General features: G+C 37.0%; 2 protein-coding genes across 8 annotated transcripts in view; one reads left to right on the forward strand and one right to left on the reverse strand.

Moving 5' to 3' along the window:
* Nucleotides 1–15784, forward strand: part of FNBP1L (formin binding protein 1 like) — a 50633-nt gene extending 34849 nt beyond the window's left edge. For 2 of the 4 annotated variants that reach the window (XM_048946927.1, XM_048946925.1), the window contains exons 6-14: nt 781–885; nt 1390–1518; nt 2907–3053; nt 3660–3863; nt 11246–11355; nt 11624–11756; nt 12224–12318; nt 12762–12910; nt 13278–15784. In XM_048946927.1, the coding sequence (XP_048802884.1) occupies nt 781–885; nt 1390–1518; nt 2907–3053; nt 3660–3863; nt 11246–11355; nt 11624–11756; nt 12224–12318; nt 12762–12910; nt 13278–13456 (1251 nt within the window). In that variant the 3' untranslated portion in view covers nt 13457–15784. Of the gene's footprint in view, nt 1–780; nt 886–1389; nt 1519–2906; nt 3054–3659; nt 3864–6190; nt 6350–9300; nt 9316–11245; nt 11356–11623; nt 11757–12223; nt 12319–12761; nt 12911–13277 lie in introns of all 4 variants that reach the window. The other 2 variants (XM_048946928.1, XM_048946926.1) reach the window with 2 other exon arrangements.
* A 576-nt stretch (nt 15785–16360) lies between these two features.
* BCAR3 (BCAR3 adaptor protein, NSP family member) overlaps nt 16361–26150 on the reverse strand; it is a 71093-nt gene continuing 61303 nt past the window's right edge. For all 4 annotated transcript variants that reach the window (XM_048946922.1, XM_048946921.1, XM_048946923.1 and 1 more), the window contains 8 exons: nt 25557–25999; nt 25117–25217; nt 23149–23789; nt 21291–21406; nt 19969–20140; nt 19694–19805; nt 18742–18951; nt 16361–18041 (listed from right to left, as the gene is read on the reverse strand). In XM_048946922.1, coding sequence (XP_048802879.1) covers nt 17854–18041; nt 18742–18951; nt 19694–19805; nt 19969–20140; nt 21291–21406; nt 23149–23789; nt 25117–25217; nt 25557–25999 — 1983 coding nt within the window. In that variant the 3' untranslated portion in view covers nt 16361–17853. The remainder of the gene's footprint in view (nt 18042–18741; nt 18952–19693; nt 19806–19968; nt 20141–21290; nt 21407–23148; nt 23790–25116; nt 25218–25556; nt 26000–26150) is intronic.

Below are 26150 nucleotides of genomic sequence, written 5' to 3' on the forward strand. Positions count from 1 at the left end.
ATCTTAAGTATTTGACTTGAATTTGTAGTCTGCTGCCCTTTATATAGTTTGTAGGCTGTTACCCTTTCAGGAGACAGGATTATTTTACAGAGAAATGCAGAAAGTGTATTTCTCTGGAATAAATTACAGACAATGCTTTTAAGGATTAAAAAATGCAAAACAGTGTGTTCACAATGCATTCCAATGCTTTGCTCTTTCTGTGTCTTTGAAATTTATTATCTGTGATCCAGATTGTTGTGAAGCAAAACTGGAAAAGTGAATTTCTATTTTGTTGTTGTGAACTCAGATGATTGATGTCTTGGTTCAGTGTTAAGTCAAAGAGTTTTAATTCATGGTCAGGTGACCAGAGTAGAAGCAGGTGTGGTAGTTCAAGATGCTGTTACCTTTCAGGCAGATAGTCCCCAGAGTTCACCAGTAACAATCAGTTGGCTTCTGTCTGCTGTATTTTTGAGCGCAGATGAGTCCTTTGAAAGGGACACGTTAACCTCCATTGCCTGACTGTTCTCTAAAGCAGAAGAGTAGTACTCACATCTGTTACCTGCTCCTCTCTAGAGTTACTAACTTCCCAAGCTGCAATGATTTTTCCTACAAGTTATCTTGAAAGCAGACAGAATTATTGAATGTTGGGTATACTAAATAATGTTAACAGTGTGTTTACTTAAATAAAGGTATTTAGGGAATTTAAGGTCTTAAAGGGAAGCTTTGATATTTAAAATTCAGAGTTGCTTTAAAAATTAAAATGGGATAGTAGCTGAAGCAGTAAGTTTGTGGCTTTTGTAGAGTAAAAAGAAATTTGAGAGAGAATGCAGAGAGGCAGAGAAGGCACAGCAAAGCTACGAAAGACTGGACAACGACACTAATGCGACAAAGGCTGATGTTGAAAAGGTAAGAGCAGTGCCACGTTTGTCTTCTACTCTCCCTTTATTATAAACAAATTATATTTGTTTATTTATCATACTGGAACAACGCCCTTCAAAATTATGTATAAGATATGCTTGGTTATTGCGTGCAAAATGAAAGAATAAAATGTACACGGAGTCTGCTTCTTCGTCCTTGAGACGATGCTGAGTCGGTTTTCGCCCTTCAGTCGGCAAACTCACTGGTATCTGGCATTTTATCATTGTATGTAGTCTCGTTCAGCCTCTTTTATGTTTTTTGCATATATATTTAAGCAGTGTGGCTAAGGGAGCTGGAATAACCACTACTCTCTCTCTGTGTAACAAATTAGGTCTGTATAAATTAAGGCTCACATTCCTTGTACTGTAAAGACGTAAGTTGTGATGATGATTTTGATTAGTGTTTTTACATACTGGCAAAATAAATTACAATACTGCTGTGTACCACTGAAAAGCTGAAGACATATTTGAACCAATAACACTTTCTTACTAGGCTAAGCAACAGTTAAACCTGCGTACACACATGGCTGATGAAAACAAAAATGAATATGCTGCACAACTACAGAATTTTAATGGTGAACAGCACAAACACTACTACATTGTCATTCCTCAGATTTACAAGGTAAAATAATTAATGAAGAAAGCATGACTGGTGTTTTTTAAAGGAGAAAGTAGAATTTAAAATGTCAAATTTCTCTTTTATTGTACAATAGTAGGTAATTTTATGAAGAAATTAACAATCTCATACAGACGACTTTATTTAAAGAGTTTGTTTTCAGTGATTATGCTTACACTTGCACTGGAAATACTTCATGAAGGTTTTACATAAGACTTGAAGTATTAATGAAACAGAGCAGTAAAATAAAAATGTTGGACATCCGTATGAGAGCAAATGTTAAAACAATCATTCTAGCAAAGTTTGATCACTAGTTCTCTATTTTTTTTCATGCATTGACTCGTAGGGACATAGGAAAGCACATAGCTAATGGTGACAGTGTGATTTAATGTGTCTTATGTAGCAGGTTTATACTGGGTAGATCTGGAGGCAGAAGTGCTTCCTGCACACTCAGGTGGTCATTGCTTCAGCAATATTACAAGCAATGCACAGGACTCCCTAAAATATCACAAATGCATGGAGTACGTGGAGTGTGGAAATGGAAGTAAAAATGTTGACTTCATTTGAAGGTGTATCAATTTAAAAATGGCTGATTATAGAATCTTACAATATTTTAGCTGGTACGCAGTACTTAAGTAGATCTGGCATTAGCACTGATGGAATATTGCAGTGAAGTCCCAGGAGAAACAGTTTTGGTTTTGTAGCTCGGTCCAATTTTTCTAGTGTTGAAATGGCTTGTGTTTTCTAAAAGTCTCCAGTAAAAGCAAAAAGGCCTGGTCCTACTTTCTCCTGGGACTATGTTTTCTAAATTATTTCCTTGCAAGTGTTTAATAACTTCATGTGAGAGTGCCTGGGGAGAGGTGTTCAGCAGGTCTAAGGTTGTTGCCTTGTTTCACTTATGAAATTAGACGCTCTTTGAGATATCTGCCTTTGTTAGAATAGACACAGGAAATCCATCTTTTTTAACCCATTTTGATAACCTGTTTATGGGCTTATTGCCTATTGTTTCCTTCTCTTTGTCACGTTAATTTAGGTGAAGTGTTCTGGGCTATTATCTTACTAGTATTTCTCATTTTTGCCTGAAATTTTTCAAACTAAGTAGGAGGCTGTAGGCGCTTTACACAGGCTTTAAATTAAGGAATAGAAAGTTCAGTCCTCCAGACACCATTTTATAAATTAAAAAATATAAACTCTAATTTCTGTTAGGGCATCTCAAATCTATGTCTGACAGGACTTCCTTTTTTTGAAATTTAAGTAGGTTCTGTTTTGTTGGGTAAATAGTAATACTGGGAAGGTACTGAAATTCCATACTACACTGTGGCGACCACAGCAACTGCATACATCGGGATCAGGAAAAAATGTCCATAAATACTTATCTTCCTTTGTGCTTGCAGCAACTTCAAGAAATGGATGAAAGAAGGACTATCAAACTTAGTGAATGTTACAAAGGCTTTGCTGACTCTGAGCGCAAGGTTATTCCAATCATCTCCAAATGCTTAGAGGGGATGATCCTTGCAGCAAAATCAGTTGATGAACATAGAGTAAGTAGAATTGAGTTACTTAAGAAATGCATATTAGAAAGTGAACTGATGCGTGGCGAGTGGGAGAGAAGAGGAAAATTACTTAATCCTGTACATTTTTTATGTTTTCAATTATTTGCCATAAAAGTATTAGTCTTAATGATTGTTTCCAGTATTGCTGGTATTTGTTCTCTTCATGTTTTATTGTTTTACTTTGATCTGAAGATGTTTAATATCATATATGATTTGGATGCGTTGTTTTGCATATCCTGAAACATCCCAGAATACCAACATGGTTGGTGTCTTCTCTGGCATGTAGCATTAAATTGGATAAAGTATAAAAAGATGGAGTCTAATTTGGGCATAAACCATTGCCCTGCCTTAAATTCCTGAGAACCTGTGGGGACTCTTTGCTGGCTTCTGAATAACAGTGTATGTATGCTTTGATTTGTGCCATTGGTAATGCTGCTGAGAAAAAAAAGAACATACTTTATCTTCAGTCCAACAGAAGGCATTTTGTGTCCTCTCTGTTAAAGTCTTAAAGGGAAAATTTATGTCTCCAGGTTTCTCTCTTCTCTCTTGATAACTGCTTGATTTTCTTTTTAAACTCACTCACGTTCTGTTTAGGACTCCCAGCTAGTGATAGACTGCTTCAAATCTGGTTTTGAACCTCCTGGAGATTTTCCATTTGAAGACTACAGTCAGAATATTTACAGAACTATCTCTGATGGAACCATCAGTACACCAAAGCAGGAAGGAATGAGAATTGATTCAAAAACTACAGTGGGCAAGGCAAAAGGAAAGCTGTGGCTATTTGGAAAAAAGCCAAAGGTAACAATTCTGAAATTACTACTCGTAAAATTAAAACGTGAAGATTCAGAGCACATAGAAATAGCAATTGTTTATTTTAAAAGTACGTTCTCCTTGTACTCCATTGTTTTTTGATGACATACAGTTTGAGTAAGGTTGGATGTTCTCAGGTTTTTGTGGAAGGAAGTTTTGCGATTCTTCCAGTGGTCTGTGTCCTGTAAGGTTTTTTATCTGTTATTCGATGTTCTGCATAGGTTGAAATATAGTAAATAAAAGTAGTTTCCAACTTCCCTAATTATTTTGAGTTGCTGTAAAGACTTTCTGTAATTGCATAGAAAAAGTGTTGATTTGGACGTAAAAATAAGCAAAACAAACTGAGAGGGTGTGTTTTATGCTTTGGAATCAGGCAGGCTTCAGATCTCTCTTTAATACTACAAAAAGCAACCTCCTTTAAAATGTCACATTTTATGTATGTTTATCAATAGGAATAGTACATAGATTTTATTTTTATTTTTTAAATTAAATGTGCTATTTTCAAAAATATTAAAACTTACAGTAATTCACTGATAAAACATACTGTTGAAGATCCATACAGGAAAATATCCCAGAGGAAATGTAGCTGTGAAAAAGGTAAAAATATGCCTATGCTCAGGAAAAAAATGGAAGTAGGCACAAATTTAAATTTTATGGTAGGATTTTAGCTAGTATTAGAACATATAAGTGAGTCTTTTAAATGATTCCCTCAGAGTTTGGTGAGATTGTTTTAATCTTCCAAATTGGTTTCTGCCACTTTGTAGAAAGCTGTCCTTACAGCTCATGAGGGCTGGGATTTATTTTCCAGTTGATAGTATTCCAAGCAAGCAGATCTTTGCAGAAAAGATTCAGCTGATTCCTTTTCTCCTCCTCAATATGTTATGTGTAACTGCAGCTGTGTTAAAATGAAAACTGATTATTTACCTTTCATGCAGTATAATTAATGACTGATAGTAGTTTATCATTTCAACATATTACCATTTGGCTGCAGTCATGACTACCAGTTTGGTAATAAGCCCTGTGTCCAAAAGCTTTGCATGTGTGCTCACACACATACACATCCTCTGCCACAGACAGCAAAGCAGTGACGATCTAAATGTGCTTCTGGTCTGGATGTTTACTGTAGATACAAGATATTCCATAGCATGATGACAGCTGAAGAAAGCTGTCAGGACTGTTTCCCTACTCTTTCTTCTCCATAGTTTGTTCACTCCATAGAGGTGACTATGAACGCTACATGCTATTTCCTACGTGGAATTACAGACACACAAATATGTATAAATTCTACATACTCTTCCTTAAGTACCTGGAATAAATGGAAGATTATGTTCAGTTTTTGTTTTTGGAGGGGGAGGGGTGGGAGGGATTTATGAACACACCCTTAAAAAACAAACAAACAAAAAAAAACAGCTGGAAGTAAAATATACATCAGAATATATATATATATGTTTGGAATTGTATATATTTTATATAAACAGTATGTTATTTATTATATTTCCTATAAGAATATAAGCACATAACATTCTTAAAGTATTTCAAAACATTAGCTAATAGAAAACCAAAGCAAAAATACTAACTTAGTGTATTTGATGTATTTGTGGTGGCATTTGGGCCTTCATTTAGCTTGAACTGTGGATGGTCTTGACTTCCTTACGTATGTTTACCTATTTTTTGATGTTGTCAGACAGAAAAGCCTTTTGGAAAGGGAATGAATTGTGTAGCAGAGAAAATGGGAAAACTGAAATAGGCAAAAGCAGCAAAGAGCAGGAGAGAGAAACCATCAGAGAAGCAATTTTTAGAAGTGGAGGACGAAAGCAGGGGAAGTTGTAGTGATGCTGTTGATTAGGAATGGTGCACAGCCATTTTGCAAGTCCAGTTTGATTACAAGAGGTCTCAGTAGACCTCTTTCTTGGTCATTCTCCATGTACATACATATTATTTCTAACTTAGCGGGGAAGGTGCATCGAAATGTAGGAAGAAAATGTGAGCACAGTTGCGCAAGTTTCCGGAATGACCATAAATAAAGTTGGAAAAAGCAAAATTTCCTGTTCTAAAAGAACAGAGAAATAAGTTTGGAATCTTTTTTGAGATCTTATGAAAGTTGAGCCTGCAGTTTTCTTAAATATTCCTCTGTCTCTGAAGATTGATTTGTGACAGCAACCTCTTAAAACCCATACAGCGATAGCATAAACGTGTCTGTGAAAGTTAAAGGTGTTTGTGATAGATGGAAATTTTGCTTTTATAAGACAGAGTTTTCATTTTAAAATCACTTTGAACATTTGGCTTATTTGTTGCTTTCTTTATTTCCACATTAGCCACAGTCCCCACCCCTAACCCCTACTAGTTTATACATATCCAGTACTCCTAATGGGTCCCAGTATCCCATATTCTCCATTGAACCAGTGCATTATTGCATGAGTGACATAAAAACAGGGAAGCCCAGAATTCCTTCTTTCAGAAGCCTCAAAAGAGGGGTAAGTTGGATAAAAAGTTGAAATGCATGATGGGCTATGAACAGTGTGTTTGTGATGTGGCTTTTCTAATGCTCTTCACCCTCATTATAAGGCTTACTCTTTTTTAAGCAGTACTCAGCTATACAGTCACTTTTAGGATGCTCTGGTGGTTGTTGGTTTGTGGGTTTTTTTTTTCATATTATACAGACCTTACCACCAGATTAAAATTGCAATAGTGTAAATACTTGTTGTAACATTCCAAATGCTTGTGTCTAAAATAAAAGTTTTATAAAGAGGGTGCTCAGCATGTGTTTGATAACTTTTATTCATTGTTGTTCACGTTCACAAATGTTTTCCTACCATCATATGCCATATTTTAGCAGTACTACACCGCAGGGAATAAATAGTAACCATAAAAAAAGCTTACAGATGATCGCTTTATTTGGTGACTTGTAATTGAAATAACAGTAGTTGATGTTGAGACAGAACGAAGAATGGAGAAGTTTCATTTATTTTTTTATACATCAAATGTTTCAGCACACAGTGCTTGCAGATTTTGCAATCCTGATTTTCTGAAAAATTACCCTCTTAATTTTATGCTTAACAAATTGTTTTTGTCCAAGGTACTTCTGGGTAAAGGTATTGAAAAATTACTTTGAGATTTGTCAATTCATTTATCAATTATTAGTGGCATGTTCTGCAAATAGAATTTGTTTGGAAGACAACAGAAGAACATTTACAGTACAAGTGATAAATGTATTGCCACTTCCCTGTTATTTCAGTGAAATACAGGCTGCCCAGTTTGTGTGTTTTAAGATGCTTAGTGATCTTTATAATGAGATAATTGGATGTACCTGATCATATTTAATTCATGATTTTCTTGTATTCGAAAACAAAAATCAGCGTGCTATCTCCTATGCACCAAGAATGGCTGGTTACTGTAACGTGGAGATCAAAGTACAGCATAGCAGTGCAGTAAAGTTAATGATTTAGAGGCTCCCTTGCTATCATTCAGAAATGAGCTATGCTTTCATGTACTTTCTTTAAATCATGTCATGGCATCTTATATCAGACCCCCAGATATTCTGTATGTATTGATGAAGGGAAGCTTTTCCTTTTATTTTCTGAATGGTATTGTAATCTATTTTGGTTGTGAAGATAATATTCCTTCCTTACCTACTCAAGAACTAGATTAAAGTTGCTGAAGTAGCAGAGATCTTGATTAACCCCCACCTTTTTGTTTTATCATTGGATATATCAAATCCTCACAAATTGACACCTTATAATCTTAATAGATCTAGAATTTGTTACTAACAACTAGAAAATACCCATGGAAAACAAAAACAGTATTTTAATTTTGTATTCTTACCAATTTATTGACCGTGCTGTAAAATAGAATCAACTTAATACAGAAGATTGATAGTAACATCCAAATGTGGATGATCTCCGTTATCCGGCAGTATCAAATGTTTTGAAATCTCTAAGTCTTCCAGATGAATATTTTATGTGGTTTAAAATACCTTGCAAACATTTAAAGACCTCACATATCAAATGTCTTTAAATGTGTGCTGTAATTTTAATAGATTTTATGTCATTGACCAGTTTTATCTTTGAAATAGTGTTTGTTCTATCCTTAATAGTTCCTAATACAAAGTGCTATGTCTTCCATGGTTTTATCCCTGGAAAACTATGTCCAAATAGAATTGACATGCACAACTTTCAAATGGTGTTTTAATTTGCTTTGAGATTTATCCATGAGCAAAGATCAGGTAATAAGCATACCAGACATGCTGCTTTTTATGCCCCAGGTGTCATTTGAAGCAATAGAGATCACAAAACTGAGCTGCTCTCATTCTGTGCTTCATGCATTAGGATTTTTCCTGCCATCTGCTGTACAGAGAACATAGTGTACAGTAGCTGAAGTTCTCTCTCTATACAAAATTAACAGGCTATGGAAAAAAGCCTTAGGAATAGCCACGCCTCCCTTTCATTAATAAGCTAGTATTATTTTCAAAATCATCATTTCCATTTACTTACGAGGTCTTTCCTCACTGCTGCTTGATACATACATGGTTGTGTTGTGAACAGTGATACATAAATCTTATTTTGCATTTTCTTAGAAGGCTCTTTGTAGAGAGAAAAAGTAGTTTATTCTGTATCCATTGTACGGCTTTGGACTTGGTTGAGCTTTCTACCATGGTATCATTTGTGAAGGATGTTCATTTTCTTTATTGCTAGAAATTCTAATCATCAATAGTCATAGCAATCGCTAAAGGTCGTATCAATGCAGATATCTGTCTATCTCCTAAGTTCCTTAGCCATTCTCTGGAAAGGCTTATAAAAGGTCATGGAAAGCATAGTGAATGTTAAAGCAAAGCTGTGCTTTTGTTTATTTACTTCTTCCAGGTTGAATAACTAAAACATTCTAGGGTAGCAATGCTGACCCAAATGTTTGTTTACAAAAAGTAAAATCATTAACTTGAAAAAGGTCTTTGTTTATTGTAGCCTTCTGTGATAATAAGGTGTAAATTACCTTTGTAAAGGTGATGGTAGTGGATTGCTGTAAAAAGCTATTTGTATATGGCTGATCAGTCCTTCATCATCATCAAATTCTGCTATTTTGTGCAGTGTTGGCTGTGTGCGTTTCTTCTCCCACAGTAAAAGCTTGTTAAGTGTATCATTTGAACACTCAAATCTAAACCCTAGTTTAAAGAAGTTGTGTTTTATAGTTTTGTAAGTTAAACTACCTATTCTCATCTACTGATTTTTTTAAATCTATAATGCTTAGCGCAGAAGTGCATTCCTGATTGTCTTTTGCTGTTCTTGTGCTCGTAGTAAAACGTATTTTCATAGTTTAAAATATTAATGTTTAATACTTTAAAGATACATTTTTAGGCATTAATCATTTTTGTAACTGGTCGTTACATGTGAGTAATTTCCCGTTTCTTTCTGTTTTCAAATGAACTGTGCAGTGGTCGGTGAAGACGGTAAGCCCGTGTGCTGATCTGTCTGCTGTACTTCTGCTAAGATAGCATGAAAGTAATCTTCTGAAAGTGTTTCCATATCATAACTGCTCTAAGTCAGGCACTGGAATACATCTTCAGACTTTCCATTCTCATACACAGTCATGTTCTTAACCATCCACATGCTTAATGTGAGATAATGAGACTTGTGATCTGTCTGCAATTTATTCTGTGGTTTTGGGATTTTAAGGTTGACCAGCATTCATCAGTTGGTGACGATGGAAATACTTATGCTTTGTCTGTTTCAGAAATAATTTTTAAAGCAGCATAAAATAAGAGTATACAAAAAGATTACAAGACTTGTTTAAAAGAGGAATAGTGAATATTGCAAAATTCATGCACTTGAATTCAACCTGACATTTACAGAGGAGATGATCCTTTATGTTTAGGAGTACTAGAAAGCTTTTATATTAAATGAAAAAATGCCCCTTAATCGATATTGTAACTTTGCAGAGTAAAAAAGTAAAAAAATTCACATGAATAACTGTGTTCCTCTGAATATTACTCACTGGTTTTAATTAATTGACCTGTAAGGAACAATGATACAAAGGACATGATTATCTGTTTTTCTGTAGCGTGTGGAAGCACCTGAAAGCCTTTTTGTTTTCTAAGAAACACTCTTGCTTTGTTTTTGAAACACCATACTTTGATCTTTGGTTTCCTTTTTTTTTCTTTCTAATGGGCTCGTGTATTTCCATCTTAAAAAGTCAGATTAGGATTTTAGAAGTGGAGGAGAGCCAAGAAGTTGAGGGGCAAGAAGATGGGGGAATCTAGAAACCCAGAACTGCACCTGGACCTAAGGCCGTTTGTGTCAAAATCTTGACAGCAATGTTTATTAGGCTTCCTGTCAAAAGAAATGCTGTCCAGCTCATTTTACATCTGTGGAGGGTCTCTGTAATGGCAAGCAGGTTTTTTTGACCTACAAATATTTGTAAGAAAGTAATGTAACTTTGTTACCAGTATGTGTACTATATTTCCTTCTTAATAAGCAGTTTAGGTGTCTATTGCTTACGGAGGAAAGTTGGCACATCAAATTCACACGATTGGTAAAAATCTCCTCCCATGCTTTATTACATGCCAATTCTACCATACTATTTATAATCTTAGCACAAGCTTGCAGTCAAACCTTTGCAAATGTGGGCTCATACCAATATTTGGCCTTAAGTTTAAAAAGATAATAATAAAAATTGAGAATTAGCAGGGTTTTTTTTCCTCCCTTGAAATGTTCTTTTTTATAATTAAGAAGGTTACTTGGAATATATGAGCAAGTTTTGTTTGATTGTATAAATTCTATGCTCTGTGAACTGGTTTTACTCTAGGGAAAATGTATCAGAACTTTGTAAGTCCAATTGAGATTCTTTTAATATGTTTTCTAGCAAGATTGATGAGCTTCTGAAAGAGAACTATATTATTAATATTTTGGAACAAAGGTCCAAATGACAGTGTTCTTTTTTTGACAGCATCCAAGTAGCCATTGAAAACAGTCTGTGGAAAGATTCAATTACCTATATGCTATATACACGTTAGATTTTTCTTCTGACTGAAATAAATGTTCAGTAAGTAATGTTGGTTTTGCTACATCTGCACTGGGGCAGTGGCTAAACTAGGAAGTTTCGTGGCTCAACTTCTTAGACTAATTAGTGCTTAATCTACAAATTATTAATCGCAACACCAAGCCAGCTGTTACAGAAGGTAGAAAGAACCTTGAATGAGTGACTACAGGATAGCACCAAGAACACGCATCAATTCTGTTGTGGTCTTTTAAAGAGCTGTGTGTCAAGTAGAGTTCTGAGAAGGTCCATCTTGCTTCCAGTGAACACCGTTCATGTGTGGGTATGTCAGTTCAGCTGCCTAGATGCGTGTGCTACTTGTGTAATAGTATTTATTTTTTCAGGGCCCTGCACTGGAAGACTTCAGCCACCTTCCTCCAGAACAGAGACGCAAGAAACTTCAGCAGAGAATTGATGAACTCAACAGAGAACTACAGAAGGAAACTGACCAAAAGTGAGTGCATCATAGTTAAAGTCCTATGCTTTAGCCAAAAACTTTAAAAATAGGAGAGAATAAGCTATTGAAAATATTTTTAATTGAAGATCTGCCATACGTAGATTCTGCTAACACTGCATCCTCCTGCTCCAGTATAGTATCTTTGTTTACTATCTGTGAACTGTAATCATGGGCTAAGATTTCAAATGTAAACATTATCTTTGCTTTAAGGAACTAGTACAGGTATATATAATTTGTATAATTATTGTGGGGTTTTCTATGTTAGAGATGCCCTCATCAAGATGAGAGATGTTTATGAAAAAAATCCCCAGATGGGTGATCCAAGCAGTTTACAGCCAAAGTTAGCTGAGACAATGAGCAACATGGACCGCCTGCGGATGGAAATACACAAGAATGAGGTTAGAATCTAAAGCAATTTCTTAGAAAATGTACATGAATGATATTATGGTACACTGCCTTATGGGTTACATATCAGCTGTGAAACTACTTGATTAAACCAAGATCTCCCAATACAGTTTTCTGTGGGGTGCTCTATTTTCAGAAATGTTAGTCTAGCTGGAATGACAGTGTACTTTATAGTAGATGCAGGATGTTGAGAAGAATTTATGAATGAATTATTCTGCAAGTCATAGGTGGTTACAGATTTTTTTTCTCTGTTACTTAACACCAGAACAGAGTATAGGCTAAGCAGAAATATTTATGCTTCATATAAAATAACTTCAAGACTTCATAGATGAATACAGTCCCTCTGTGGCTGTACACCAACAACTAAACAGTATGTAGTTAAGTGCATTTTTTAAATTGTAGTTGCTGGTTTAGGATCAGCTTTCATCTTGATACCAGTATTTGTCTTCTTTTCTTCAAGGCCTGGCTCTCTGAAGTTGAAGGAAAAGTAGCAGCCAGAACTGACAGGCGACACAGCAGTGATATCAACCACCTTGTAACACAGGGCAGAGAGAGGTCACTATTCTATTCTATCTCTACTGCTTTTAAATCTATGCTAGAATCATTATCTCTCTCCGATAGTTAATAGAAGGTTGCTCCTTAACCTCTGAAAGTTTATGTCCTTCCAAAGGATAATCTTACTAGTTCTAAATTCTAGAGGTCACTAAGATCATCACGGTAATGTAGAAAAATGGAGAGTTGAACTGTAACACCTGCTCATAGTACCTTTTAATGCTGTTTTCTTCCATTACGTTACACTGACCTGATTTCTTTGGTTTTGTAAGAGAATTTGGTCCAAGCCCTTGTTGTTAGATCAAAACACTTTCAGAAGATCACTTCCGGAACTGTTAACATGCCTTCCCAAAGAAATATCCAGGGTCTTGCACTTTCCTATGATGTATATATGTTCAGAGCTCAGAACTCTGAAGAATCCTCATGCTGTGATCATTGCATTATAGCCCTGAAGGGAGTTACACAGATGATGCGAATCAGGAAGTCCGAGGCCCACCACAGCAGCACGCGCATCCAAATGAGTTTGACGATGAGTTTGAAGATGATGATCCATTACCAGCTATAGGACATTGCAAGGCAATATATCCTTTTGATGGTAAGGTTAACAACATACACTATGGTTGCTTGACTCAAAAATAATTTGCCTGTAGGGTATGGATGTTTTGCTGCAGAGAATTGAGGTAAAATAATGTAAATTTTTATGAGCAATTGGTTGCTTATAAGAGCAGTGGAAATAAGTTTAATTCATAAGTACTGCTTCTCTGCTGTTTCTTCAGAAAAGTTAGCACAACTTTGGCAAATATTCAGCTACAGAGATTGGACTAGGTTTTTGTCTGTCTCAGCCTGTTTGACCATATGTTTGCTTCACAGATTTTTGATACTTCCTGTTTATATGTAATCTGGAAGCTACGTTCTGAGAAAAAAAATAGAAATTCTGTCTTCTTTGCCTTCTGTTTTCCCAGGTCATAATGAAGGCACTCTGGCAATGAAAGAAGGGGAAATTTTGTACATTATTGAGGAGGACAAAGGAGATGGGTGGACAAGAGCTCGAAGACAAAATGGAGAGGAAGGCTATGTACCAACATCTTATATAGATGTAACGCTAGAGAAAAACAGCAAAGGTGCAGTAACCTATATCTAACAGTAAATTGGCAACTTTCAAGTGTACGTTTTCCAGGGAAAATAGTGGAAAAATAGTAAGTCAGGCAGGTTCATGGAAAGCATGAGAATAACAGAAGTCAGGAATGGCCTATTGTTTGCAATGTGAGTTTGCTGTAGCTTTTCTAGAGATAACAGCATTAAATTGGTCCATAATTCTGGCTAATGCTTTCTGCTTTGTTCACTGATAAAATGTTCCTGCTCTATAAAGCACTAAATCCAATTCAGCTATAAAATGGAGAAAGACCAGGATTCCTGCTTGTTCTGTACAATACTTTGTCTTTACAGAGAACTGAAAAATTACTTTAGTTTTGAAGACCTCTCAGATACACTGTTCACTTCCCTGACTTAAAACTATATGCTTAAACGAGTGTTTTATCCCTCTACTAACTGAATTCAGTTACTGAAAATTATTATTTCCTTTCTTAGCAAATACTTGGCATCTTTCACTTCTTAAACAGGAAGATCTTTTCTGAATCAAAAAGCTCAACAAAATTACTCAGGAAGAAAACAGTATGATTAAAAAGGACAGAAGGTCCACTGACCTGCCTCTCCTTCCCTTGCTGTAGTTCTCATGTAGAACGTTGTGTATGGGACACAACTGCATTGTTTTAACTATACACACCTTGAACCAGAAAAAAATCCAACAACAACAAAAGCCACATTTAATTAATTCTTGGTGTTTTACTCAATTTTAACCTCCATTTGCTCCTGAAAAGGGAACGATTTTAGATTCTTAATCTGTGCCTGTAAGTTGTCTTTGAATTATATCATGTTTAGTTTGAAATCAAGGTTTTTCTTTTTTAAACTAATTCTGTTCCACTCACTGTTAAATCATTGAGGCTTGGAAACTGCATTGCACTACTTGATTTCATCTAGAAACTATTGCTGGTATTTCTAATGTGAATTTATGAGAGTAATACAAGGCTAGTGTATAGCCACTGAGAATGGCCTGTTAGAACTGAGCACGCTTCCCTGTCTTCTAAAGGCCTTCAGTAACTTTGTTCTTTTCTTTTTCCTCTTGGACTGCAGGTTCCTGAAGCGGGTTTCTGAGAAAATGGGCGAGATCTTGAAGGAGGTTACATGCAGCTGCTTGGGGCGGGGGGTGGGAGGGAGGTGTTAGACTGGGATGCCCATTGAACAAGGGGAAAAGCTAGTTGCATGAATGCATGCAGACATACATTTAGTCACTAACATTCTTAGCATTTCCATACGTAACTAAGGATGTATTACAAATTCTTAAATTTGTGCAGGAAAATAGGATTCCATTACCAGAGTAAAAAGGCATCTCTTCCTAAAACCGCATTATTTTCGTTGTCATAGGTGGTCAAAGAGGCCCGTACTATATTTTAGCTCATGCTACATTCTGGTTGGTTTGGTTATACTCTTTCCTACTCATTTTAAATGGCAGTCATTTAGAACCGTGTCAGCTACCAGTCTGCCTGCACCACCTCCATGCTCGCCCTTAACCTCCTCTTGCATGCCTAGGACAGTCAGGCATATCTGCATAACGCTTGTTTGACATCATTGCTTCTCTTACTTTGTAACAAATCATTCTCTTTAAATACTTTCAGTACTAGAGTTTCATCCAGTATCCATGTATGCTGCTATAACTTTTCCACTACAACCATCGTTACATTCCAGTTTTTAGCATAACCGGTAAGAGACCGTAATGTATTTATGTTATGTTGATTGGGGAAATGATACATCCCAGCTCTAACCTACAATGCAGTCAGGAGAAACTTCTAGACCTGTGGTCCATCTTCAGCACTTCAGTAACCTACTGTCAGCACTGAAAACCTGGAACACCGCCAGAGAGATTCACCACTGCGAGCTAATGACTGTTTTTAGAAGTCAACCACTTGCCATTCTACTGCTGCCTTAAACTATAGTGCCTAAATCTGTTGTTGCCAACACTACCACTTACAGTATCTCACGAAGGGCTTTGTGTCTCAGCTCTTTCCACAGTGCTGCAGCTGCTGAGGTAGACATGGTAGGTGTTTTGTAGAGCTCTACTTTACAGGATACATGGTGCATCATGAATTTTATACATTGGGATGTGTATCTCTTAATTTGATTTTAATATTTTTAAAACTATTTTTATGGAAACTCTTTTAGTTTTTTGACTATGAAGTTCCAATTTTAATTAAATTACTGCAGTGCTAGTCCGTTTCTAGGTGATGCTTCATTGTATGGACCAGTTGAAATTTGAGTGATACTTCGTAATGATCTATGTGCACTTTTACTTGTAAACAATTGAAATTTGGATATGTTTATACGTGTAAATATAGTTGTCTGCAGTGCCCCTGTTGCTTTATGTTGTCTTGCCTCCCATTTGTGGTTCTATTAATAAATACATCATATCTGATCTACTAGGGTGATAATAATTAGATTAGAGATTTTGGGCGGGGGGGGATATTTGCATCAAACAAAGCTCGTCTACCCAGCCAACTGCTGTTTGGGAAATAATAATCAAAACATCCTGTTTTTGTGGGGTCTCAAGCAATATTTGGATGGAGAAGTGCTGGATTCTTTTTAATTTCAGTGTTATTAGGAACTGTACTACCAGTAAAACTGAATTTGAGTGACTTGTGTAGAGGTTTATTCATTTTTTACCATTATTACACAGCTTGACCTAGTGTATTATGGGGGCTATTAAATGCTAAAGTTTAGATTTTTGGAGCTTGTATACAGGGTTATTTATATTATAATGTGACAATACTCAATACTGACAAAACTATTTACGTAGTTTGTTTTTTTTTTTAAATAGTACTTTTTTCATTTTAAAACTAGAGGAAAGGAAGAAATGTGATCTGTGTATTTTCTGCTAAAGGGCCTGTGGTTTGCCTGGCTAACAGCCGTACAGGTCAGTAATAACACTTCCTGGGAAAGGACAAAATGTTCTATTTACACTACTGTTTGTTTTTCTAAAACCAGGATTTGCTTCCATTGAAGGCAGGTTGCTTTCACTAGGGATAGTGCAACTTGTGGGAGGGTTATTAAGCATAGGAAAAAATACATCTGTCCTTGCATAGCTAGTTATAAATCACTTATTCTAAAATTCTGAATGTGAGGTGTCTAAAAGACTTGCCTTTTCCAGTAATTTTTAATCTTCTGTTTGTGCACATGTTGATTTCCTAAATGTTAAATGCTTTGTTTAAAGATAGTGTTCTCTGTTGAGAGTATTTTCATGGAATAAAAAGATCTTTTCATGGTTTAAAAAATTAGCTTCAACCTTTTTCTTAACATTGATAGGGAGACTTTGCAGTGTGACAACGTGAACAGGAGCTCTGTTACCTCTTGGTATGGTTGTAGTCCTTCTGCAGTGACTGTAGCTAAAGGGGAACTGATTGCCACCATTGTGGTAGTGGTTGGTTTGCTCATTTGCCTACTTGCCCTATTCTAGTACTTTAAAATGCCATAACATCTTACTCCAGAGACAGGCTTACTTACAGTGAACAAATGCAACTCTGTAACCACAGTTCTTGCCTAATTATTTATACAATTTCTGAGAATGCTTATACATCAAGTCTGTACATGTAATGACAATATAACATTTGCTGCTGAAGCATTCTTTACGTTAACATTATGCACTCTGATTATCTATGAAATCTGAAGTAACTCTTCATCCAAGAAAAAAAGAAAGTAAGTACTGCTTATCGTGATTCACCTCAGAATGTGAAGTAAGTTTTAATATATACGTACACCCACCTTTACTCATATATGAAAGCATTTTAATTACCTAGGTTGTTTGTTCTTGCCATTTCATCATTCATTTCCTGGCAGCGTAGCTGCCCAGCCTCCAGCAAAAATTAAAGTGCTTCACATGCTGTCTGGAAAAAAAAACTTTCAATTGTCCCAACACACACACAATTAATTTTCCACTTCCATAGGTAAAGTGAAATTTGAGCCTTCTGTTGCAGTCACAGATAATTTCTTCAACTATAGATTATTTTGCATAAAGATATACTTTAATTCACAATTCTATACACAGTGTTTTATACCCAGTTAAGGAGTATTATACAACTGTCACATAGTTAATCTATCACTTTATTTACACTATTTGCTTCATTTAAATATAATTATAATGCAGATGCCCCTATTCTTAGACATTATCAAAAGATTGCAACCTTAAGGAAATGCAGAAAGCTAGAGTACTTTACAGGGATGACCTACCTGCATAAAGGGATCATTTAACGATGTAGTGGCACAGTAAATAAATAATTTGTTGGAGAAGTCAGTAGTTTTAAAACAAGTGTGCATTGTGCAATTAGAAGTTCTAAACATCTTGTGAAATGCAAGAAGTACGTGCAGTATCAAATTACTGAAAGCAAGCTACAGTTATTTCAAGTATATCTTCACTTAATAGTGTTTATAGTCTCAGATACTTAATTGTTCCACCTGCTTCACTGGAGGAGGTTCCAGTTTTCGGGAAAGTGCAGTTAAAATCTGGCTGAACTTCTCATATCTTTCATTCTGATTAACTTGTGCTCCTTTGCTGCCCCAGAGCAATCTCATTTGAAATTCTGTCTTGAAGATTTCGCTCATCTCTTCATCTGGCTGGAAACCTAGTAAGTAAAAAGAATAGTGTCACCATCAAGCAAGTTTTTTTTACTTGGAAGAATTGCCTTTTAAACTGCATTCCCTGCAAATAAGAAGAGCTTTAGTCTGCTTGGTTTCTTTTGCACTGTTTTAACAAGCTAGAAAAAGTGAAAAACTTCAACATGTTGTATTCTAGTAGCACTAGAATGGCTGCAGGTATAGTGGGATAAGCTATCCTTTGCTGAATTCTAATGGCCTAGAGTTGTTATGCACATAATTGTCAGTACAGTCATTAGAAACTAATTACTGATGCATACTTGCTGTAGAACTACTTTTCTTCCCTGTCTCAACTTTTTCACTGCAATCTTAAGTTATAAAAGTCACATTACTAACCTACTGCTCCTTTCTGGCTGCAAGATGTCAAGATCTTTGTGTTGCATCTTGGCCTCCTGGTAAAGAATCTTGCTATGGTAAATGGTAACTTATTTCCAAAGATCAGAGTGCAGACTTCAATTGCACAGGAAGCAGCGAGTTTTCCTTGATTCTTCCTGTACTTAGATTCAGTTACCGACTTTCCTGCATGACCTTTGCTTCTATATCAGCTCCCATGAAAGCTGAGAAGAATTTATTGCAGCGACTATTCCTTTCACTTAAGCAGAGATCTTATTCTTCAGACATAGCCCACATGTTCTGTTAATACGCATTTCTCCTGTCGGTGCTCCCTACCTTCCAGCATCCGTTGTGCAGTCAAGCTGTACGTTTCTGCATTCTGTGCTATCTGACGAGCCGTGGTCAAGTGCCTGAACATTATTTCACAGCTTTGGTCACTGCTTTCCCACAGATCCATCCCTTCAAAAGTGACAGCTTGTCGCTCCATCAAGGTAACAATAGGCATCAGCAGTGGCAATGTTAGGTTCTGTGGAACACTGACCATCTCTGGAATAGAGAACAACAAACCATATCAGACATGGAAATGCTAACTGAATCAAGTATTGTAAATGCAGTATTCTTTTCTAAGTCAGAAACTGGCACTTGTCTTGAATCACAAAATTAGCACCTCGCTTCTGATATATTCTGTCCTGCCAGTTTCTACTAAGTTGCTTGGCTTGGGGGAGTGGGCCAAGATAAGATAAACCACAGCAAGAACTGTGGGACTAAAAAGTTTTCTATCTCTACCTGTTCTCTTAGCCACAGAAGTGTTCAGAGAAACATCCCTCCCCCTTAGGCCCCTATGGAGATCAGAGCTGCTAAGAGCACCTGATGAAGTGATCAAAGGAATTACATGATTGACCCATTCTTTGTATTCCAGAATTCATCATCTGATCCAGTAGGCAAAGCACACAAAAAACAAATCTGCCCAAAATAACTTTCCTTGGAGAGAGAGAAGGAGATTTTTTTATCCTGTCTTTGAGGCAAGATTTTGCAGTTATTCTTGGTTTCTGCTCCACTGCATTTTATGTTTTGCATGGACGCATGCGATCAATCACATACATACTCCTGTTTTGCTTGTGCACTGTTTCCTTCTATTTCACTGTTTTACTGCTTTATGTAGCCTTTTTAAATATATGATACACAGCTGTCAAAACAGCAGCTCACCTCCTTCCACAGGCAAGTGGCAAGGGCAGAGTTAAAAAGCTAAACCAAACAGCATCAAATTCATGCTCAGTATTCCACTCACCTTGTCCTTCATGCAAAGCTTTGCTGAATGGCTTCAGCTGTTTTTCATACATGATGGCAGTCTGGGTGTAATGATGTCTTAAAGAGGTCCATGTTTGTTCTAACCTGGTGACCTGTTCAGATGAAATAAGAGGAATGTAGATTTTTTTTTACTCTAGCAAGTCACAGGAAAAACATGCTGCTACCACATAAGTTAGTTTAATCAAACCAACTAATAACTACTTTTCGAAATGTAAAGAGAAAATTGATCATTTTTTATTTTTTTATTTTTTTTACCTGTGGCATTTCCAGTGCTTTCATAATGGCAGAAAATGCATACAAATCCCCCAGTGAGTCCTTCAGCTCCACTGCAACTTGGATGATCTTGTTTAATGTTGCAGCTCTGTCTTCCAGATTTCCTGTGCAACCTAAGATATCCACAGCTATTCCTATTGCCATGGTATTGTGCCTGCAAGTGAAACAATTTATATTAGTGGTTACTAATTATTAATACATTATGACGTACATAAGTTCAGAGAAGATCAACTCAGGTATATTTCAGTATCACTTGCTCTTTACAGCATCTTCTTATCAAGAGCTGCAATGCCATTAATATAGAATGTTTTTTTGAGTTTATGTTCTAGTACGTTTTCTTCAGTGCTGTTCATTCAGTGCTGTTCATTCAGTGCTAATTACTGGTCAGCCAGATCTGTGGTACTCTGTTCAAAAAAACCTGGGTAGCACCCTGTCAGTGTTGTCAATATTAGCTGCACTCAACATCAGGCATATGGAACATGACTGCCTGAACCAGCCAAGTGAGTTGCTTTTCTGTTTTACTCCACTTGTGAACAGGACATGAGCTGTCAATAGCTAGAAATCAGAGAGAGATCAGTAATGCCTTATGGCGTGCTGGCTGGCTGGCTGAATATCCCTAAAGTTTTGAATGCAAAATTTTGCTTGTGCAATGAGTGACCAAACTTGTTGGATAATAGTGGATAATAGCTCCAGTTCCCATTGTGCTGCTTCTGCACTCAAATCTTGAGGACTTCCTCCTAAATTTCAGCAACTAAACTACTGACATCTGAATCAGAGAAACTAAATCAGGATAGAAGATCCTGATTACTCCCTCTTAACTTGGACAGTTTTCGCAGAAAACTTTGCTGATAAAAAACACTAATAATTAAAAAAGAAGAAGAAAGAAAACCAACTACAAAATCACACACACACCCCACCTTTGCTAGTTCTTTTGCTCTTTTCCCCATCTGCAAAAGGTAATTATCAGGATTCTCTACCAAAAAAACCGCTTGTGCAGTCAGCTGGAACGTAGGTCCTCTGAACTTTCCTTAATAGGAACGATTAAAAGAGAGCTGAAGATTTTCAGCAGCTCTAGGATCCTGCTTTCCATAGCACCCACCTCCCAGTACTACAAGCACAGAGTTGCCCTATGACCTCAAGGAATTTACTTTTGCAAAAAGCAGCGATAAACTATCTTCTGCACACACAAATTCAGCAAATGTACAGGAAAGCATTCTTTGAGAAGATGTTGAGTACAGAGTAACAGTGCTCTGTCCTTTTCAGGGCCATCTGCCTTGGAAATAAGGACTCATAGGAACATTTACCTTTCAATTAGGTCCAGGCGCAATTGATGTCCATAAGGCAAAGTAATCAGTTCAAGACCGGAGTTCACTCCCATAATCCTCCTCATCTCTTCAGAAACGTCTAGTATCCTTGCCACCTGAAAAATTTGAAGATGAATTTTGAAACTACTTAAAAAGCCCACAGACTTTCCAAACTTTCCACTCTAGGTTGGTTCTAGGACATAAGCAGGAATGCAGCAATCCAAGAACAACTCAACTCTCACACGGCCACTGTCTCACACAAGAGCAGTAAAAAATCTTTCTGCCCAGTGATTCCATAATAAGAAAGCATAAAAGGTGTGACCAAAATACTTTGTCAAACTATGTCCTCTGCTTCCAGTAGATCCATATGCAAGCTCCAGGAAATGTGCTCCCCTGACCTGGTGCTTATCAGCATGGCGCTGCTCTTGGGGCCTTGAGATTGCATTTGCTTGGCTTTCCTTATTTCTAAAAGGACAACATTGCTCAGAATGTTTTAGATTACACCACAGGGTTCTTGTAAGGATTAACCAGAAAAAGAACTTTGGGGAGGACACAGTGTTGAGCGCCTAATGAAATCAGTATGTGAAAACTGACATCCTCACCAATTTGCCCCTGGTTTTTAACCGTGGTGTATTAGCTAATGGTTGTAATTAGCAACAATTACAAGCAAAGCCAAATTAACATAATGTGAGGTTATCTGCTAGATTAAGGCCTAAACACTGACATGTTTACAAACCAATCTGCCTCTTATTTCTAAATACATCTATCAGCAGGCTTTTTCGGTTATGAAAAGACAAAAACAATCTGCCATGCAGCAAGCCTCGCTGGTGCAATATCAAGCACCATAGAGAAACTTTTTTCACTTCTGGAGAAGCAGGAGTGATGCCCTGGATGCATGGAGATCACAGTTACTTCACAAAGATTCCTCTCCAACATACAAGTGGTAGACTCACTCCACCACTTAATACAGAGGTGCTTCTTCCACAAATTAAAGTTTCTATAAAACTGCAGATGTTATTTAAAAGCAAAATTTCTGATACCACAAGAAGGCCTGTGATCTTCAGCCTTGACACAGATCTCAGTACAAAGCATGTATTCTGGCCCAGGTGCCATGCCAGTCTAATTGTAACTTAGCAGTTTTTACCAGTGTAATGGTATCCAACAAGTTACCAATGAATGACTGTCACTGGCTCTCAGTTCCACAAGATGAAGACAACAATGCAGACTTGCCTGCGCTAGCTAGTTATTGTTCCTGCTCCAATATACACAAATCTGAATATTTAAGACACTCCAGCCTCTCCTTAATTGTACAGGTTCCCATACTACCAGCTATTTAGTGTCCTTAGTCCTTAGTGTCCAAAGCTTACAGGATTTAAAATAAAGAGGCTATCACTGGAAGAAGGCATCAAAACACAAGACCTCCCCAGGAAAGCATCCTAGAGAGCTGCTGTCTTGCTCTGAGTTTACACACTTGCCCCTAGACCACGTTTTTCTAAGCAGCCATATCTCCATGAAGCCTCACTTAGCAGCAGCCGCCACTAAGTGAGAATCAGAGAACACACAGCAACTGATAGGAGATTAAAGAGATGTATGGAACACTGAGAATTTGAGTCTGAAGCCAAGGCTGACAGGAGACACATTTAGTCCAAAGGGATTTGGGATATTTTTGTTCTTCAAATAGGGAAAAAAAAAAGTCACCCAAAAATTCCTATGAGTCAGTACATTTAATATGTTAGCTGCAAATCTATCAATCTTAAAATCTTATTCTCTGAAAAAACCCTATACTTGCACAATATAAAGTATAGTGGAATATATACATATGTATATAATATATAATATGTATATATATTTTTTTTACCTTGCAGTCCATTCTAAGAATATGCTGTGCAATAACCTTTGGATTATTCTTGGTGAAAAGCTCCTTAATTTTTCTTAGCATTGATGTTTCCAAAGGCTTGTTTTCAGACGGAAGTAGTCTGGATTCAAAATCATTTGGTTTAAAACTAGACAACGTCTCAAAAAGAGGTGCAGAAAACACATTATTTTTTTCATCCGTCTCAGTTGAAACATCTAAAGGACTTGCAGAATTCGTTGTAGGGTCATCATCCAGGATCAAATAACTTGTTTCAGAGTTCCTGAACGATTGTGTTCCCCTCTCCTTTTGTGTCAGATGCTCCACATAACTGTTTTTCTGGCATAAATGTTGTTTTGTTGCTGCAGAATCTCTGGCAAGGCTTAGCTCACAATAGTGTCCTTCTGAGCTATGGGAAACCGTAGGAGAATCTGGGGTCTTCAGCAGGGCTGCTTTGCTGGGTTTAGGTGGAGGCTTTGGATAGAGCTGGCTGTCTGATCCTCTAAGAGCTTCTCCTGCTTGTGAATCATAGGTTACTTTCTGAACAACTGTGGGGCTTAAAGAAGGTTCACTGCCCGTTCTAAATGCAGGAGAGCTTGGGCAGGAGGCAGCATCTGCTTCAGGTAATCGAGAGGAATGTCTTGAACCTGCAGAAGAAAACAAAAAGAAAAAAATTTCTATTTTGTTGATACGTTAAGTTAGAAGGCCAAAACACACAATTCCTGGTGCCTATATCCCAGGGTCTTTTCTTAACACTATTTCCTGAGGAAATTATTGTCTGAACATGCAAATTATTCACTGATTATATGTATATGAAGTTAAATTTTGAGGAATGAGCTAGCCAACAAATTCCATTCAATTGCTGATCCTCCCAAAATCCCAAGTACACGGAACAGCTGCACTGTGTTATTCTGTGGGAATGCTGACAATAACTCCAGTCCCAGCTGCATACATAGGCTGTAATGTCAGAGCTGGATAGTCTCCATGGCTTGGAATAGGAGGTTTCTTTGTAACCTGATCTGTGCTACAAAAACAGAAACTTCCAGCCACACGGCATAACAGATGAGTCATTTCTGAGAATGATAAGTTTGAGATGAAAGAAAAGCTTCCCAAAGTCAAGCCTGAGCACATACTAAGGTATGGAAGGAATGAATTTCAGGGATGCTAACTTTTTTGGCTGAATAGTAGCTAGTTTGAAGAGCTGGAAAAATGTATCCAAGCATTTATGTGTTGAATCCTATGTTCATTGTGTATGCAAAACTCAATATCCAATGTGGGACTTACACGTTTGTCAGACATTCCTCATCTGCAGTTCTCAGTGCATTTGCTGCTACGTACTGCAAAGTGTTTTTTACTGCTTGTTTCAGTTGACTCTCAATTCATGTACGAGTCAACAAAATACACCCATCGCCTATAAGTGCTATGATGTCAGAACCTGCTCAGAGGACCCCATGACAAAATGCACAGCACTACTTTTTAGATTAATACAGAATTAAAGATTCACAGTACCAAAGTGAGGATTTTGCAGCCATAGATTGGAATAAGATAATCAATTTAATTACAGATGGACAGAAATTTGTTTTCTAAATGTCTCTGTTACACATGTAAAATGTTAAACATAGAAGCACATCCTTGCTATCAAAATACAGTCTCACCGTACAAGTACTTAGTATCTTTTTTGTCTCAAGTAGTCTTCCCACAATGAGCAGTATAATTTTAAGTTAACATATTCAAAATGACTGGCAGCCTCGGAAGGCAAGCACTAGAATTTGCCCAGATCACAACAGATGTATCACTGGTAACTAAAGAACCTATTCCAATGACTGTACTTACAGTGCAAGCAGTATATTAATTTAGCTTATATAGTGGTAACTGTATGCAGTACTCAGGGCAGTCTTACTTTTGTCTGAAGCATAACAGAAAACTTAGGCACTCACTGCTTTTATGTGCGCAACGTTTAATCACAAAACGTACCTCTCAGCAGATAGCTCTCCGACTGGTGAGTTTTAAGAGGGAATCTCTTGTCCAGAACGTGATCCAAACTAGCTGGCTGGCTACCACTTTTTTCTTTGTTTCTAAAAGGGTAAACAAAAATCCAAGCAAAAACATAAATATACTCTGCAATCTTAACACACATATCTAACTGAGAGAATATATTGCGATTAGGGCAAAGATCATTAGCTTTCTACTCAGGCAGCTTGTATGATTAAAAGATACTTCATGCCACCATGGGAGCAATTAAATAAGTTATAATACGTGTGAACTTCCAGCATTTAGGAGCTCATTTGAATGTTGAGAGTTCTTAATATGACATTGATCTGGACACTGTAATTAGCATCTGTTATCCCACACCCACAGTGGGAGCTGATGGAGCTACCTCACTTCACCCTTTAAGGACAGAAAAATTAAAGTACCTCAAAAGATTTCCTCTGGGTATGCTCTGCTCCTGGGACTGCATGCTGGCTATACCAAGACTCAGTCTTTTTGCAGTTTCTGTTTTTCCTTCAGGGATACTTTGCTCTTTTTGTCGGTCTGGAGTTAAGCCATACTTTTCTTCTAGACACCTGAGAGGCACAGTCCTGTTGATAGGCTGAAAAATAATTGCTCCACTCTGTTTTGATATTGGTGTGCGATTCCCAACATAGTATCTAACTAAGCCAGGGATACTGTCAAAACTTTCAAGTTCAAACTGATATTGAACACGGCAGTAGGCTTCACTTAATCTTATAACTTTCCTGTTGATTTTAAAATGCTGAGAGGTATTCTTCCACTGACAGGTAAGAACAAAGCTGCCAGGACAGGAAAGAGAATCTCTAATCAGAAAATCTCCATCCCTCTGAACTAGGTCTTCTGCCACCTGTAAGGAAAAAGATTATACAAAAAATACTTTTAGAATCAGGGAGCAAATATTCAAATACCAAGTACCACCAAACAACAAAATATTCTTAAACACAGGACTTAATTTGGCTACCCTAGCAGGACAGACAAAATCAGGAAATAGAAAGCAA

This window comes from Lagopus muta, chromosome 5 (genome assembly GCF_023343835.1).
Source record: "Lagopus muta isolate bLagMut1 chromosome 5, bLagMut1 primary, whole genome shotgun sequence".
Lineage (NCBI taxonomy): Eukaryota > Metazoa > Chordata > Aves > Galliformes > Phasianidae > Lagopus > Lagopus muta.